The sequence below is a fragment of the Oncorhynchus kisutch genome, unplaced genomic scaffold (genome assembly GCF_002021735.2).
Source record: "Oncorhynchus kisutch isolate 150728-3 unplaced genomic scaffold, Okis_V2 Okis04b-Okis11a_hom, whole genome shotgun sequence".
NCBI lineage: Eukaryota > Metazoa > Chordata > Actinopteri > Salmoniformes > Salmonidae > Oncorhynchus > Oncorhynchus kisutch.
In genome coordinates this window covers 6,695,078-6,712,085 of record NW_022261981.1, presented here as the reverse complement: position 1 = coordinate 6,712,085, position 17,008 = coordinate 6,695,078, and the positions used below count along the sequence as shown (strand labels likewise).

The window sequence follows — 17,008 nt, the reverse complement described above, 5'->3', positions numbered from 1 at the left end:
ATGAGGTATTGTGATGTCATTATGAGGTATTGTGATGTCATTATGGGGTATTAACATACCATAACATTGAACTAACATCTCGTTGATTTCTCCTCAGTCGTCAGATTGTAGTTCTATTGAAGGACCATGCCATCCAGTATAACAGCCGTGACTTATACTAGGTTTACAAACACACTGTGTTCTCCCCATCACCCAGGTTTCAGTCGTCAGATAGTGGCGCTTTTCAAGGACCATGCTATCCAGTATAACAGCCGTGTCTTATACTAGGTTTACAAACACACTGTGTTCTCCTCATCACCCAGGTTTCAGTCGTCAGATAGTGGCGCTTTTCAAGGACCATGCTATCCAGTTCAGCAGTTTTGACATCCTGTCAGACGAGGAAGTGAGAGGGGGGCTGAAGACCTTCTCCAACTGGCCCACCTACCCTCAGGTTTACGTTAACGGAGAACTCGTAGGGGGACTGGACATTGTCAAGGTGAGTCATGTTAAACACACATTTTTCTTTTCCAGAGAACTGAGGCGAGCGAGCGAAAAACAAAACAAACATGGACAACAACAACAAAAATGATAAATGTAACCCTTGTAAAAAATAAAAAATAAAATAACCTTGATAAAACACCTGCAAGTTCAAATCCCAGAGCTGACAAGGTACAAATCTGTCGTTCTACCCCTGAACAAGGCACTGTTCCTAGACCAGTTAACCCACTGTTCCTAGACCAGTTAACCCCACTGTTCCTAGACCAGTTAACCCACTGTTCCTAGACCAGTTAACCCACTGTTCCTAGACCAGTTAACCCACTGTTCCTAGACCAGTTAACCCCACTGTTCCTAGACCAGTTAACCCCACTGTTCCTAGACCAGTTAACCCACTGTTCCTAGACCAGTTAACCCACTGTTCCGAGACCAGTTAACCCACTGTTCCGAGACCAGTTAACCCACTGTTCCGAGACCAGTTAACCCACTGTTCCTAGACCAGTTGACCCACTGTTCCTAGACCAGTTAACCCACTGTTCCTAGACCAGTTAACCCACTGTTCCTAGACCAGTTAAAAATGTCCCAGCCCAGTTCGAGGGCATTGTTCTGTCATTCATCATAATGGGTGTTCTATGTATAGCATTCTATTAAAGTCATCAGGGACTGAATAGAAGCTGAAACAGATCAACACAGTTGACAGGGGTCTTTACTGTGTTGATCTGCTTCAGCTTCTATTCAGTTTGAATTCTACATTTAACACAATCTAGCATGCACAATCTATTTAGACAGCTGACGCGAGCACAAATCACATCATAATTGTCTTCAGGAAATGTACTTCTCGAGTCATATTTTTCTTCCATTTTTAGATGTGTTCACTGCAGGCTTGACTAGCAGCGATTAAGTTGCAGAGTCTCATTTAAATACCCAGATCAACCTGAGGTATCTACCAAACAAGTTTTACAGCAACATAATCCGAAAGGGAGGCTACTAAAATAGTTTTTCTGTTACTGTTCGACTCACAAAATATAATTTAAATTCCCAGGATTTGATTCACCGCGATCAACTACCGAATCCCAACTACTACAACGGCAAAGTGAATCATTCCATTTGTAATAAATAAAAAATCTATTAAAAAAATTGGGGGGGACTGAGCAGTTCTGGACTGGTTCCGACCAATATTTCTATGTAGATGTTCCATAAAAAAATCTGCCATTTCCAGCTACAGTTGTCATTTATAACATTAACAATGTCTACACTGTATTTCGGATTCATTTTGATGTTATTTTAATGGACACAAATGTGCTTTTCTTTAAAAACAAGGACATTTCTAAGTGACCACAAACTTTTGAATGGTAGTGTGTGTGTTAGTGTGATTCAGACTGTAGGTGTGTGTGTTAGTGTGATTCAGACTGTAGGTGTGTGTGTTAGTGTGATTCAGACTGTAGGTGTGTGTATGTGTTAGTGTGATTCAGACTGTAGGTGTGTGTTTTAGTGTGATTCAGACTGTAGGTGTGTGTTTTAGTGTGATTCAGACTGTAGGTGTGTGTTTTAGTGTGATTCAGACTGTAGGTGTGTGTTTTAGTGTGATTCAGACTGTAGGTGTGTGTGTTAGTGTGATTCAGACTGTAGGTGTGTGTGTTAGTCTGATTCAGACTGTAGGTGTGTGTTAGTCTGATTCAGACTGTAGGTGTGTGTGTTAGTCTGATTCAGACTGTAGGTGTGTGTGTTAGTCTGATTCAGACTGTAGGTGTGTGTTTTAGTCTGATTCAGACTGTAGGTGTGTGTGTTAGTCTGATTCAGACTGTAGGTGTGTGTTAGTGTGATTCAGACTGTAGGTTTGTGTGTTAGTCTGATTCAGACTGTAGGTGTGTGTGTTAGTCTGATTCAGACTGTAGGTGTGTGTTTTAGTCTGATTCAGACTGTAGGTGTGTGTGTTAGTGTGATTCAGACTGTAGGTGTGTGTGTTAGTGTGATTCAGACTGTAGGTGTGTGTGTTAGTCTGATTCAGACTGTAGGTGTGTGTGTTAGTCTGATTCAGACTGTAGGTGTGTGTTTTAGTCTGATTCAGACTGTAGGTGTGTGTGTTAGTGTGATTCAGACTGTAGGTGTGTGTGTTAGTGTGATTCAGACTGTAGGTGTGTGTGTTAGTGTGATTCAGGCTGTAGGTGTGTGTGTTAGTGTGATTCAGACTGTAGGTGTGTGTGTTAGTGTGATTCAGACTGTAGGTGTGTGATTTTGTGTGATTCAGACTGTAGGTGTGTGTTTTTGTGTGATTCAGACTGTAGGTGTGTGTGTTAGTGTGATTCAGACTGTAGGTCTGTGTTTTAGTGTGATTCAGACTGTAGGTGTGTGATTCAGTGTGATTCAGACTGTAGGTGTGTGTTTCAGTGTGATTCAGACTGTAGGTGTGTGTGTTAGTGTGATTCAGACTGTAGGTGTGTGTTTTAGTGTGATTCAGACTGTAGGTGTGTGTTTTTGTGTGACTCAGACTGTAGGTGTGTGTGTTAGTGTGATTCAGACTGTAGGTGTGTGTTTTAGTGTGATTCAGACTGTAGGTGTCTGTGATTGACTGTAGGTGTGTGTGTTTTAGTGTGATTCAGACTGTAGGTGTGTGTTTTTGTGTGATTCAGACTGTAGGTGTGTGTGTTAGTGTGATTCAGACTGTAGGTGTGTGTGTTAGTGTGATTCAGACTGTAGGTGTGTGTTTTAGTGTGATTCAGACTGTAGGTCTGTTTTAGTCTGATTCAGACTGTAGGTGTGTGATTCAGACTGTAGGTGTGTGTGTTAGTGTGATTCAGACTGTAGGTGTGTGTGTTAGTGTGATTCAGACTGTAGGTGTGTGTTTTTGTGTGATTCAGACTGTAGGTGTGTGTGTTAGTGTGATTCAGACTGTAGGTGTGTGTGTTAGTGTGATTCAGACTGTAGGTGTGTGTTTTAGTGTGATTCAGACTGTAGGTCTGTTTTAGTCTGATTCAGACTGTAGGTGTGTGATTCAGACTGTAGGTGTGTGTGTTAGTGTGATTCAGACTGTAGGTGTGTGTGTTAGTGTGATTCAGACTGTAGGTGTGTGTATGTGTTAGTGTGATTCAGACTGTAGGTGTGTGTGTTAGTGTGATTCAGACTGTAGGTCTGTTTTAGTCTGATTCAGACTGTAGGTGTGTTTTAGTGTGATTCAGACTGTAGGTGTCTGTGCTTGACTGTAGGTGTGTGTGTTTTAGTGTGATTCAGACTGTAGGTGTGTGTTTTTGTGTGATTCAGACTAGGTGTGTGTTTTAGTGTAATTCAGACTGTAGGTGTGTGTGTTAGTGTGATTCAGACTGTAGGTGTCTGTGATTGACTGTAGGTGTGTGTGTTTTAGTGTGATTCAGACTGTAGGTGTGTGTTTTTGTGTGATTCAGACTAGGTGTGTGTTTTAGTGTAATTCAGACTGTAGGTGTGTGTGTTAGTGTGATTCAGACTGTAGGTGTGTGTTTTTGTGTGATTCAGACTGTAGGTGTGTGTGTTAGTGTGATTCAGACTGTAGGTGTGTGTGTTAGTGTGATTCAGACTGTAGGTGTGTGTTTTAGTGTGATTCAGACTGTAGGTCTGTTTTAGTCTGATTCAGACTGTAGGTGTGTGTGTTAGTGTGATTCAGACTGTAGGTGTGTGTTTTTGTGTGATTCAGACTGTAGGTGTGTGTGTTAGTGTGATTCAGACTGTAGGTGTGTGTGTTAGTGTGATTCAGACTGTAGGTGTGTGTTTTAGTGTGATTCAGACTGTAGGTCTGTTTTAGTCTGATTCAGACTGTAGGTGTGTGATTCAGACTGTAGGTGTGTGTGTTAGTGTGATTCAGACTGTAGGTGTGTGTATGTGTTAGTGTGATTCAGACTGTAGGTGTGTGTATGTGTTAGTGTGATTCAGACTGTAGGTGTGTGTGTTAGTGTGATTCAGACTGTAGGTCTGTTTTAGTCTGATTCAGACTGTAGGTGTGTGTTTTAGTGTGATTCAGACTGTAGGTGTGTGTTTTAGTGTGATTCAGACTGTAGGTGTGTGATTCAGACTGTAGGTGTGTGTTTTAGTGTGATTCAGACTGTAGGTGTGTGTTTTAGTGTGATTCAGACTGTAGGTGTGTGTTAGTGTGATTCAGACTGTAGGTGTGTGATTCAGACTGTAGGTGTGTGATAGTGTGATTCAGTAGAACAAAGGGCCTCTGCAGTGACCCAGTGACCCATCTCAGTGTTGATACCTGTTGTAGGAACTAGCGGAATCTGGAGAGCTGGAGAATACCTGTCCCAAGGCTGTCACACTGGAGCACAGGTAAAACACACCTTTACACACACACACACACACACACACACACACACACACACACACACACAGGTAAAACACACCTTTATATACACACACACACACACACACACACACGTGGTATTGTGTGACTTATGGACTGTCCTTATAACCTCCAGGTTGAAGTCGACCATCAACAGGAGTCCAGTCATGCTGTTCATGAAGGGCAATAAAGAGGTACGTAGGTGTCACTATATAACAGGGCAATAAAGAGGTGTCACTATATAACAGGACAATAAAGAGGTACGTAGGTGTCACTATATAACAGGACAATAAAGAGGTACGTAGGTGTCACTATATAACAGGACAATGAAGAGGTACGTAGGTGTCACTGTATAACAGGACAATGAAGAGGTACGTAGGTGTCACTGTATAACAGGACAATGAAGAGGTACGTAGGTGTCACTGTATAACAGGACAATGAAGAGGTACGTAGGTGTCACTGTATAACAGGACAATAAAGAGGTACGTAGGTGTCACTATATAACAGGACAATAGAGAGGTACGTAGGTGTCACTATATAACAGGACAATGAAGAGGTACGTAGGTGTCACTATATAACAGGACAATAGAGAGGTACGTAGGTGTCACTATATAACAGGACAATAGAGAGGTACGTAGGTGTCACTATATAACAGGACAATAAAGAGGTGTCACTATATAACAGGACAATAAAGAGGTACGTAGGTGTCACTATATAACAGGACAATAAAGAGGTGTCACTATATAACAGGACAATAAAGAGGTACGTAGGTGTCACTATATAACAGGACAATAGAGAGGTACGTAGGTGTCACTATATAACAGGACAATGAAGAGGTACGTAGGTGTCACTATATAACAGGACAATAAAGAGGTACGTAGGTGTCACTATATAACAGGACCATAAAGAGGTGTCACTATATAACAGGACAATAAAGAGGTGTCACTATATAACAGGACAATAAAGAGGTACGTAGGTGTCACTATATAACAGGACCATAAAGAGGTGTCACTATATAACAGGACAATAAAGAGGTACGTAGGTGTCACTATATAACAGGGCAATAGAGAGGTACGTAGGTGTCACTATATAACAGGACAATGAAGAGGTACGTAGGTGTCACTATATAACAGGACAATAAAGAGGTACGTAGGTGTCACTATATAACAGGACCATAAAGAGGTATCACTATATAACAGGACAATAAAGAGGTGTCACTATATAACAGGACAATGAAGAGGTACGTAGGTGTCACTGTATAACAGGACAATAAAGAGGTACGTAGGTGTCACTATATAACAGGACAATGAAGAGGTACGTAGGTGTCACTGTATAACAGGACAATGAAGAGGTACGTAGGTGTCACTGTATAACAGGACAATGAAGAGGTACGTAGGTGTCACTGTATAACAGGACAATGAAGAGGTACGTAGGTGTCACTGTATAACAGGACAATAAAGAGGTACGTAGGTGTCACTATATAACAGGACAATAGAGAGGTACGTAGGTGTCACTATATAACAGGACAATGAAGAGGTACGTAGGTGTCACTATATAACAGGACAATAGAGAGGTACGTAGGTGTCACTATATAACAGGACAATAGAGAGGTACGTAGGTGTCACTATATAACAGGACAATAAAGAGGTGTCACTATATAACAGGACAATAAAGAGGTACGTAGGTGTCACTATATAACAGGACAATAGAGAGGTACGTAGGTGTCACTATATAACAGGACAATAAAGAGGTGTCACTATATAACAGGACAATAAAGAGGTACGTAGGTGTCACTATATAACAGGACAATAGAGAGGTACGTAGGTGTCACTATATAACAGGACAATGAAGAGGTACGTAGGTGTCACTATATAACAGGACAATAAAGAGGTACGTAGGTGTCACTATATAACAGGACCATAAAGAGGTGTCACTATATAACAGGACAATAAAGAGGTGTCACTATATAACAGGACAATAAAGAGGTACGTAGGTGTCACTATATAACAGGACCATAAAGAGGTGTCACTATATAACAGGACAATAAAGAGGTACGTAGGTGTCACTATATAACAGGGCAATAGAGAGGTACGTAGGTGTCACTATATAACAGGACAATGAAGAGGTACGTAGGTGTCACTATATAACAGGACAATAAAGAGGTACGTAGGTGTCACTATATAACAGGACCATAAAGAGGTATCACTATATAACAGGACAATAAAGAGGTGTCACTATATAACAGGACAATAAAGAGGTACGTAGGTGTCACTATATAACAGGACCATAAAGAGGTGTCACTATATAACAGGACAATAAAGAGGTACGTAGGTGTCACTATATCATAACAGGACAATAGAGAGGTACGTAGGTGTCACTATATAACAGGACAATAGAGGTGTCACTATATAACAGGACAATAGAGAGGTACGTAGGTGTCACTATATAACAGGACAATGAAGAGGTACGTAGGTGTCACTATATAACAGGACAATAGAGAGGTACGTAGGTGTCACTATATCATAACAGGACAATAGAGAGGTACGTAGGTGTCACTGTATAACAGGACAATAAAGAGGTACGTAGGTGTCACTATATAACAGGACAATAAAGAGGTACGTAGGTGTCACTATATAACAGGACAATAAAGAGGTACGTAGGGGTCACTATATAACAGGACAATAAAGAGGTACGTAGGTGTCACTATATAACAGGACAATAAAGAGGTGTCACTATATAACAGGACAATAAAGAGGTGTCACTATATAACAGGGCAATAAAGAGGTACGTAGGTGTCACTATATAACAGGACAATAGAGAGGTGTCTCTATATAACAGGACAATAGAGAGGTGTCACTATATAACAGGACAATAGAGAGGTGTCACTATATAACAGGACAATAAAGAGGTACGTAGGTGTCACTATATAACAGGACAATAGAGGTACGTAGGTGTCACTATATAACAGGACAATAAAGAGGTACGTAGGTGTCACTATATAACAGGACAATGGAGAGGTACGTAGGTGTCACTATATAACAGGTCAATAGAGAGGTACGTAGGTGTCACTATATAACAGGACAATAAAGAGGTGTCACTATATAACAGGACAATAGAGAGGTGTCACTATATAACAGGGCAATATAGGTACGTAGGTGTCACTATATAACAGGACATTAAAGAGGTACGTAGGTGTCACTATATAACAGGACAATAGAGGTATGTAGGTGTCACTATATAACAGGACAATAGAGAGGTGTCACTATATAACAGGGCAATATAGGTACGTAGGTGTCACTATATAACAGGACATTAAAGAGGTACGTAGGTGTCACTATATAACAGGACATTAGAGGTACGTAGGTGTCACTATATAACAGGACAATAGAGAGGTACGTAGGTGTCACTATATAACAGGACAATAGAGAGGTACGTAGGTGTCACTATATAACAGGACAATAGAGAGGTACGTAGGTGTCACTATATAACAGGACAATAGAGAGGTACGTAGGTGTCACTATATAACAGGACAATAGAGGTACGTAGGTGTCACTATATAACAGGACAATAGAGAGGTACGTAGGTGTCACTATATAACAGGACAATAGAGAGGTACGTAGGTGTCACTGTATAACAGGACAATAAAGAGGTACGTAGGTGTCACTATATAACAGGACAATAGAGAGGTACGTAGGTGTCACTGTATAACAGGACAATAAAGAGGTACGTAGGTGTCACTGTATAACAGGACAATAAAGAGGTACGTAGGTGTCACTATATAACAGGACAATAGAGAGATACGTAGGTGTCACTATATAACAGGACAATAAAGAGGTGTCACTATATAACAGGACAATAAAGAGGTGTCACTATATAACAGGACAATAAAGAGGTGTCACTATATAACAGGACAATAAAGGTACGTAGGTGTCACTATATAACAGGACAATAGAGAGGTGTCACTATATAACAGGGCAATATAGGTACGTAGGTGTCACTATATAACAGGACATTAAAGAGGTACGTAGGTGTCACTATATAACAGGACAATAGAGGTACGTAGGTGTCACTATATAACAGGACAATGAAGAGGTGTCACTATATAACTGGACAATAAAGAGGTACGTAGGTGTCACTATATAACAGGACAATAAAGAGGTGTCACTATATAACAGGACAATAAAGAGGTGTCACTATATAACAGGACAATAGAGAGGTGTCACTATATAACAGGACAATAAAGAGGTACGTAGGTGTCACTATATAACAGGACAATAGAGGTACGTAGGTGTCACTATATAACAGGACAATAAAGAGGTACGTAGGTGTCACTATATAACAGGACAATGGAGAGGTACGTAGGTGTCACTATATAACAGGACAATAAAGAGGTGTCACTATATAACAGGACAATAGAGAGGTGTCACTATATAACAGGACAATAGAGAGGTGTCACTATATAACAGGACAATAGAGAGGTGTCACTATATAACAGGGCAATATAGGTACGTAGGTGTCACTATATAACAGGACAATAGAGGTACGTAGGTGTCACTATATAACAGGACAATAGAGAGGTGTCACTATATAACAGGGCAATATAGGTACGTAGGTGTCACTATATAACAGGACATTAAAGAGGTACGTAGGTGTCACTATATAACAGGACATTAGAGGTACGTAGGTGTCACTATATAACAGGACAATAGAGAGGTACGTAGGTGTCACTATATAACAGGACAATAGAGAGGTACGTAGGTGTCACTATATAACAGGACAATAAAGAGGTACGTAGGTGTCACTATATAACAGGACAATAGAGAGGTACGTAGGTGTCACTATATAACAGGACAATAGAGGTATGTAGGTGTCACTATATAACAGGACAATAAAGGTACGTAGGTGTCACTATATAACAGGACAATAGAGAGGTGTCACTATATAACAGGGCAATATAGGTACGTAGGTGTCACTATATAACAGGACATTAAAGAGGTACGTAGGTGTCACTATATAACAGGACATTAGAGGTACGTAGGTGTCACTATATAACAGGACAATAGAGAGGTACGTAGGTGTCACTATATAACAGGACAATAGAGAGGTACGTAGGTGTCACTATATAACAGGACAATAAAGAGGTACGTAGGTGTCACTATATAACAGGACAATAGAGAGGTACGTAGGTGTCACTATATAACAGGACAATAGAGAGGTACGTAGGTGTCACTGTATAACAGGACAATAAAGAGGTACGTAGGTGTCACTATATAACAGGACAATAGAGAGGTACGTAGGTGTCACTATATAACAGGACAATAGAGAGGTACGTAGGTGTCACTGTATAACAGGACAATAAAGAGGTACGTAGGTGTCACTGTATAACAGGACAATAAAGAGGTACGTAGGTGTCACTATATAACAGGACAATAGAGAGATACGTAGGTGTCACTATATAACAGGACAATAAAGAGGTACGTAGGTGTCACTATATAACAGGACAATAAAGAGGTGTCACTATATAACAGGACAATAGAGAGGTACGTAGGTTTCACTATATAACAGGACAATAGAGGTACGTAGGTGTCACTATATAACAGGACAATAAAGAGGTGTCACTATATAACAGGACAATAAAGAGGTGTCACTATATAACAGGACAATAGAGGTACGTAGGTGTCACTATATAACAGGACAATAAAGAGGTACGTAGGTGTCACTATATAACCGGACAATGAAGAGGTACGTAGGTGTCACTATATAACAGGACAATAAACCTGTGTGTTTGTTTGGTCTGTGTACTTACTTAATGGAATAGACTGGGGGCGGCAGGTAGCCTAGTGGGTAGAGCGTTGGACTAGTAACCGAAAGGTTGTTAGATCGAATCCCCGAGCTGACAAGGTAAAAATCTGTCGTTCTGCCCCTGAACAAGGCAGTTAACCCACAGTTCCTAGTCCGTCATTGTAAATAAGAATTTGTTCTTGCCTAATTAAATAAAGATATATATATATATTTTTAAATATATATAATAAAATGGAATAGAAAAGGAGAATAGGACTTGAATATAATTGCAGCTAATCATAAATAAATGGTATGCAGAAACATACATGGACAATAAACTGAGGCTTGTGTTTGGCCTATATAATACTATTCTAATATAATCCAGTACATTACTTCAAGAGGTACCAGTTGGCCTATATAATACTATTCTAATATAATCCAGTACATTACTTCAAGAGGTACCAGTTGGCCTATATAATACTATTCTAATATAATCCAGTACATTACTTCAAGAGGTACCAGTTGGCCTATTTAATACTATATAATACTATTCTAATATAACTGCAGTACATTACTTCAAGAGGTACCAGTTGGCCTATATAATACTATATACTACTATTCTAATATAATCCAGTACATTACTTCAAGAGGTACCAGTTGGCCTATATAATACTATTCTAATATAATCCAGTACATTACTTCAAGAGGTACCAGTTGGCCTATTTAATACTATATAATACTATTCTAATATAACTGCAGTACATTACTTCAAGAGGTACCAGTTGACCTATATAATACTATATACTACTATTCTAATATAATCCAGTACATTACTTCAAGAGGTACCAGTTGGCCTATATAATACTATTCTAATATAATCCAGTACATTACTTCAAGAGGTACCAGTTGGCCCATATACTACTATATAATACTATTCTAATATAATATATAGTATATAATGTAGTACAGTTGGCCCATATACTACTATTCTAATATAATGTAGTACAGTTGGCCCATATACTACTATATAATACTATTCTAATATAATATATAGTATATAATGTAGTACAGTTGGCCCATATACTACTATTCTAATATAATATAGTACAGTTGGCCTATATAATACTATTCTAATATAATATAGTACAGTTGGCCTATATAATACTATTCTAATATAATATAGTACAGTTGGCCTATATAATACTATTCTAATATAATATAGTACAGTTGGCCTATATAATACTATTCTAATATAATATATAGTATATAATATAGTACAGTTGGCCTATATAGTACTATATAATACTATTCTAATATAATATATAGTATATAATGTAGTACAGTTGGCCTATATAGTACTATATAATACTATTCTAATATAATATATAGTATATAATGTAGTACAGTTGGCCTATATAGTACTATATAATACTATTCTAATATAATATATAGTATATAATGTAGTACAGTTGGCCTATATAGTACTATATAATACTATTCTAATATAATATATAGTATATAATGTAGTACAGTTTGCCCATATACTACTATATAATACTATTCTAATATAATATATAGTATATAATGTAGTACAGTTGGCCCATATACTACTATTCTAATATAATGTAGTACAGTTGGCCCATATACTACTATATAATACTATTCTAATATAATATATAGTATATAATGTAGTACAGTTGGCCCATATACTACTATTCTAATATAATATAGTACAGTTGGCCCATATACTACTATCCTAATATAATATATAGTATATAATATAGTACAGTTTGCCCATATACTACTATATAATACTATTCTAATATAATATATAGTATATAATATAGTACAGTTGGCCCATATACTACTATAGTACTATTCTAATATAATATATAGTATATAGTGTAGTACAGTTGGCCCATATACTACTATATAATATATAGTATATAATATAGTACAGTTTGCCCATATACTACTATATAATACTATTCTAATATAATATATAGTATATAATATAGTACAGTTGGCCCATATACTACTATATAATACTATTCTAATATAATATATAGTATATAATATAGTACAGTTGGCCCATATACTACTATATAATACTATTCTAATATAATATATAGTATATAATATAGTACAGTTGGCCCATATACTACTATATAATACTATTCTAATATAGTATATAATATAGTACAGTTGGCCCATATAATACTATATAATACTATTCTAATATAATATATAGTATATAATATAGTACAGTTGGCCTATATACTACTATATAATACTATTCTAATATAATATATATACTCTGCCAATCTAGTAGATAAGGAGAATTGGTATTGCATACATGTCAACAGAATTGAGGCTAATCTGAAATCAATAATGTTCTGCACCTCACAGAGCAGTGGCATTCCCCCCCCCCCCTCTCTCACACACACACACACACAGACACTAATGGTTCAGGAGTACCCCCCCCAGACACACACACACACACACACACACACACACACTAATGGTTCAGGAGTACCCCCCCCAGACACACACACACACACACAGACACTAATGGTTCAGGAGTACCCCCCCTCCTACCTCTTCATATTGATTGCTGATCTGAGCAGATGAAGAGATATCTTCAGAGTAGTTTAAACCAGGTCCCCTGTGAATCCCGTCTCTCCCTTTTCACTCGCTGGGATTCTATTTGTAGATACGGATCTTTATTTCGTTTTCCCTCCATTTCTTAAAAGACCGTTTCTAAGTGGGGTCCTGTGGAACCAATAGCAAGTTGAAACTTGCTCAATGAAAGCTTGAGTTAGGACCTCTTCCCTCCAGAATGAAACCAAACTCCTCCTGCTTCAGAGTAGTGCTTTTTATTAATGGGAATTATTTATTTAACTGGGCAAGTCGGTTAAGAACAAATTCTTATTTATACACTGACGGCCTAGGAACAGTGCCTTGTTCAGAATGACATATTTTTAGCTCGGGGATTCGATCCGGCAACCTTTCGGGTTACTGGCCCAACGCTCTAACCACTAGGCCGCCACTTAAAACCATTATCTTGAAAGCATGTCTCCTACTCACTCAGAAAGCACCATTTTTATATTAGCTATTTGAAAAGATCTTTGTCTTAAAAAAGAAACTATTTGAAGACCAGAAACATTACTTCCTGTGATTTTGTTCTGCAATAAAATGGTTTTGTGTGGACTCACCTGTTGAAGGATCTGAGTTGAGTTAATATGTTGATTATAAAGTGTATATTCTTTGTTAAGATGTGGGTATGATTAAGTTATCTATACGGGTATGATTACGTTATCTGTTTGGTTTCTAAAGTCTGTTTTTCTTCCTGTATCTGCAGCAAGCCAAGTGTGGATTCAGTCTTCAGATACTGGAGATAATGAACAGCTCGGGGTAAGATAACACCACTATATCACGATACTGGAGATAATGAACAGGGTGAGGTAACACCACTATATCACGATACTGGAGATAATGAACAGGGTGAGGTAACACCACTATATCACGATACCGGAGATAATGAACAGGGTGAGGTAACACCACTATATCACGATACTGGAGATAATGAACAGGGTGAGGTAACACCACTATATCACGATACTGGAGATAATGAACAGCTCAGGGTGAGGTAACACCACTATATCACGATACTGGAGATAATGAACAGCTCAGGGTGAGGTAACACCACTATCATGATCATGAACAGCTCAGTTCATTATATCTTGCCTGTGTTTATAATATGATGGTTAATATCTTGTCTGTGTTTCCTGTTTACAGGGTGGAATATAGCACCTTTGATATCCTGGAAGATGAAGAGGTAAAAGAGGCTGTATCTGTCTATGACATTTGCAAAACCATTATGATGAAACCTAAAGATGTTTTTCTGCATGTTAACATGATTTTCTGCATTTATCTTCCAATCACCAATGTCCAGGTTAGACAGGGTCTAAAGACATACTCAAACTGGCCAACGTACCCTCAGCTATACGTCAACGGGGAGCTCATTGGCGGGCTGGACATTGTGAAGGTGAGAATTGACTTTTGTTTTACACCTCAGACTATAATTGCACTTATTATTACCTCCACTTAGTTCTGGACTAGTCTTGATATGTCTATAAACCATTTACAATTGAGATAGTCCATTTAAAATAGCTTTTTAGTCCTAAACTAGGCTGAATCTGGTGTCTGGGGGAAACCAACTCTTATAGGATCAGCCAGGCATATGTCACAGTGTCACAGACAGAGGCAACAGCAGTACCACAGACTCTCCACCAGGTGTCACTAAAGCACAGTGTTCTGTTTTCTTAGCCTGCTTAATGTCGTCATGCCATGTACAGTCAGACAGGCAGCATGGAAGGGGGGGGGGGGGGGGGGGGAGGTCATCCTCGGTAGTAAAAAAAAGCACAGAGGAAAATTTTGGTGTAATGTCAATACCAAGGTTTCTTAGTGAACTACATTAAACCATGCTACGGGAAGGTTACACAACATTGAGATAGTAAAGTCCCCAGTGTGCGTCTAACAGTAATCCTCTGTTAGATATGCCTACTTATTTCACCAAGGGCCTTGCTTTGCATAAACTAGGCCTGAGGTCCGGGTGGGTTTAAAGCAGCGTATTGCCCAGCAGTGCCTAGTGATTGATGTCAGCTGGAGTTCAGTTTTAGTAGATCACCTGTCAATCACTGTTCTTTATAAGGACTGCATTGTGATAACATGTCACTGAGTTTCATGAGACTGGAGTTCTCTGTGTATCTATACATAGTTTCATTAGACAGGAGTTCTCTGTGTATCTATACATAGTTTCATTAGACAGGAGTTCTCTGTGTATCTATACATAGTTTAATGAGACAGGAGTTCTCTGTGTATCTATACATAGTTTAATGAGACAGGAGTTCTCTGTGTATCTATACATAGTTTCATTAGACAGGAGTTCTCTGTGTATCTATACATAGTTTAATGAGACTGGAGTTCTCTGTGTATCTATACATAGTTAGTTTCATGAGACTGGAGTTCTCTGTGTATCTATTCATTGTTAGTTTCATGAGACTGGAGTTCTCTGTGTATCTATACATAGTTAGTTTCATGAGACTGGAGTTCTCTGTGTATCTATTCATTGTTAGTTTCATGAGACTGGAGTTCTCTGTGTATCTATACATAGTTTCATGAGACTGGAGTTCTCTGTGTATCTATTCATAGTTAGTTTCATGAGACTGGAGTTCTCTGTGTATCTATTCATTGTTAGTTTCATGAGACAGGAGTTCTCTGTGTATCTATCTATACATAGTTTAATGAGACAGGAGTTCTCTGTGTATCTATTCATAGTTAGTTTAATGAGACAGGAGTTCTCTGTGTATCTATTCATAGTTAGTTTCATGAGACTGGAGTTCTCTGTGTATCCTTTCATAGTTATTGTGCATCAATAGAATGTGTTTCTGATGCTGTTGGAAGGTTACATGACAGGTCCAGTAGGTATGAAGATCAGACCTGTATTGACATGTGTTCTGTGTTTTTACAGGAACTTAAAGACAGTGGAGACCTTTCTTCTGTCCTGAGGGGTGAATGCTAGATTCCTGTAGTACTGTTACTGTGATGGGAATGAGCTATGGACTTACTGCACTCTTCCTTCCCCTCTCTACCCTCTCTACCCTCCTCTTCCTCTCTCTATCCTCCCCTTCCCCTCTTCTCTTCCCCTCTCTACCCTCCTCTTCCTCTCTCTACCCTCTTCTTCCCCTCTCTACCCTCTTCTTCCCCTCTCTACCCTCTTCTTCCTCTCTCTACCCTCTTCTTCCTCTCTCTACCCTCTTCTTCCTCTCTCTACCCTCTTCTTCCCCTCTCTACCCTCTTCTTCCCCTCTCTACCCTCTTCTTCCCCTCTCTATCCTCTTCTTCCTCTCTCTACCCTCTTCTTCCTCTCTCTAACCTCTTCTTCCTCTCTCTACCCTCTTCTTCCTCTCTCTACCCTCTTCTTCATCTCTCTACCCTCTTCTTCCTCTCTCTACCCTCTTCCTCCTCTCTCTACCCTCTTCTCTACCCTCTTCCCTCTTCTCTCCCCCTCTCTGAAATACATTATATTATCCATCCATTGATGTTTCTGAACATAGCACAGGTGTCCAAATGAACCTGATTGATCAAACTGCATTCTGCTACCAGCTGCAAATATAATAAATCAAATCCATGATGCTGCCTGACTGGTTTCCTTATTTGTCTTTTGAACCTTAAAGAACACAGCAGTCAGAGCAAAGAACTAGAACCTTAGAACACAGCAGTCAGAGCAAATAACTAGAACCTTAGAGAACACAGCAGTCAGAGCAAATAACTAGAACCTTAGAGAACACAGCAGTCAGAGCAAAGAACTAGAACCTTAGAACACAGCAGTCAGAGCAAAGAACTAGAACCTTAGAGAACACTGCAGTCAGAGCAAAGAACT

General features: G+C 38.8%; 1 protein-coding gene across 1 annotated transcript; it reads left to right on the top strand.

The window, feature by feature from the left end:
* Positions 1 to 217: 217 nt before the first annotated feature.
* LOC116359739 (glutaredoxin 3-like) lies at positions 218 to 16,769 on the top strand. Its single transcript, XM_031813148.1, has 7 exons — positions 218 to 475; positions 4,709 to 4,770; positions 4,920 to 4,977; positions 13,926 to 13,978; positions 14,363 to 14,402; positions 14,520 to 14,612; positions 16,098 to 16,769. The coding sequence occupies exons 1-7, from the start codon at positions 233 to 235 to the stop codon at positions 16,146 to 16,148; spliced, it is 600 nt and encodes a 199-aa protein (XP_031669008.1). The 5' UTR covers positions 218 to 232; the 3' UTR covers positions 16,149 to 16,769.
* Positions 16,770 to 17,008: the final 239 nt, after the last annotated feature.

Excerpts from the sequence above, each read along its gene's own strand:
- LOC116359739 (XM_031813148.1), top strand. The coding sequence starts at position 233 with ATGCTATCCAGTATAACAGCCGTGTCTTATACTAGGTTTACAAACACA. Across the intron at positions 476-4,708 it reads GGGGACTGGACATTGTCAAG|GAACTAGCGGAATCTGGAGA; the intron begins GTGAGTCATGTT and ends TACCTGTTGTAG. Across the intron at positions 14,403-14,519 it reads ATATCCTGGAAGATGAAGAG|GTTAGACAGGGTCTAAAGAC; the intron begins GTAAAAGAGGCT and ends ACCAATGTCCAG.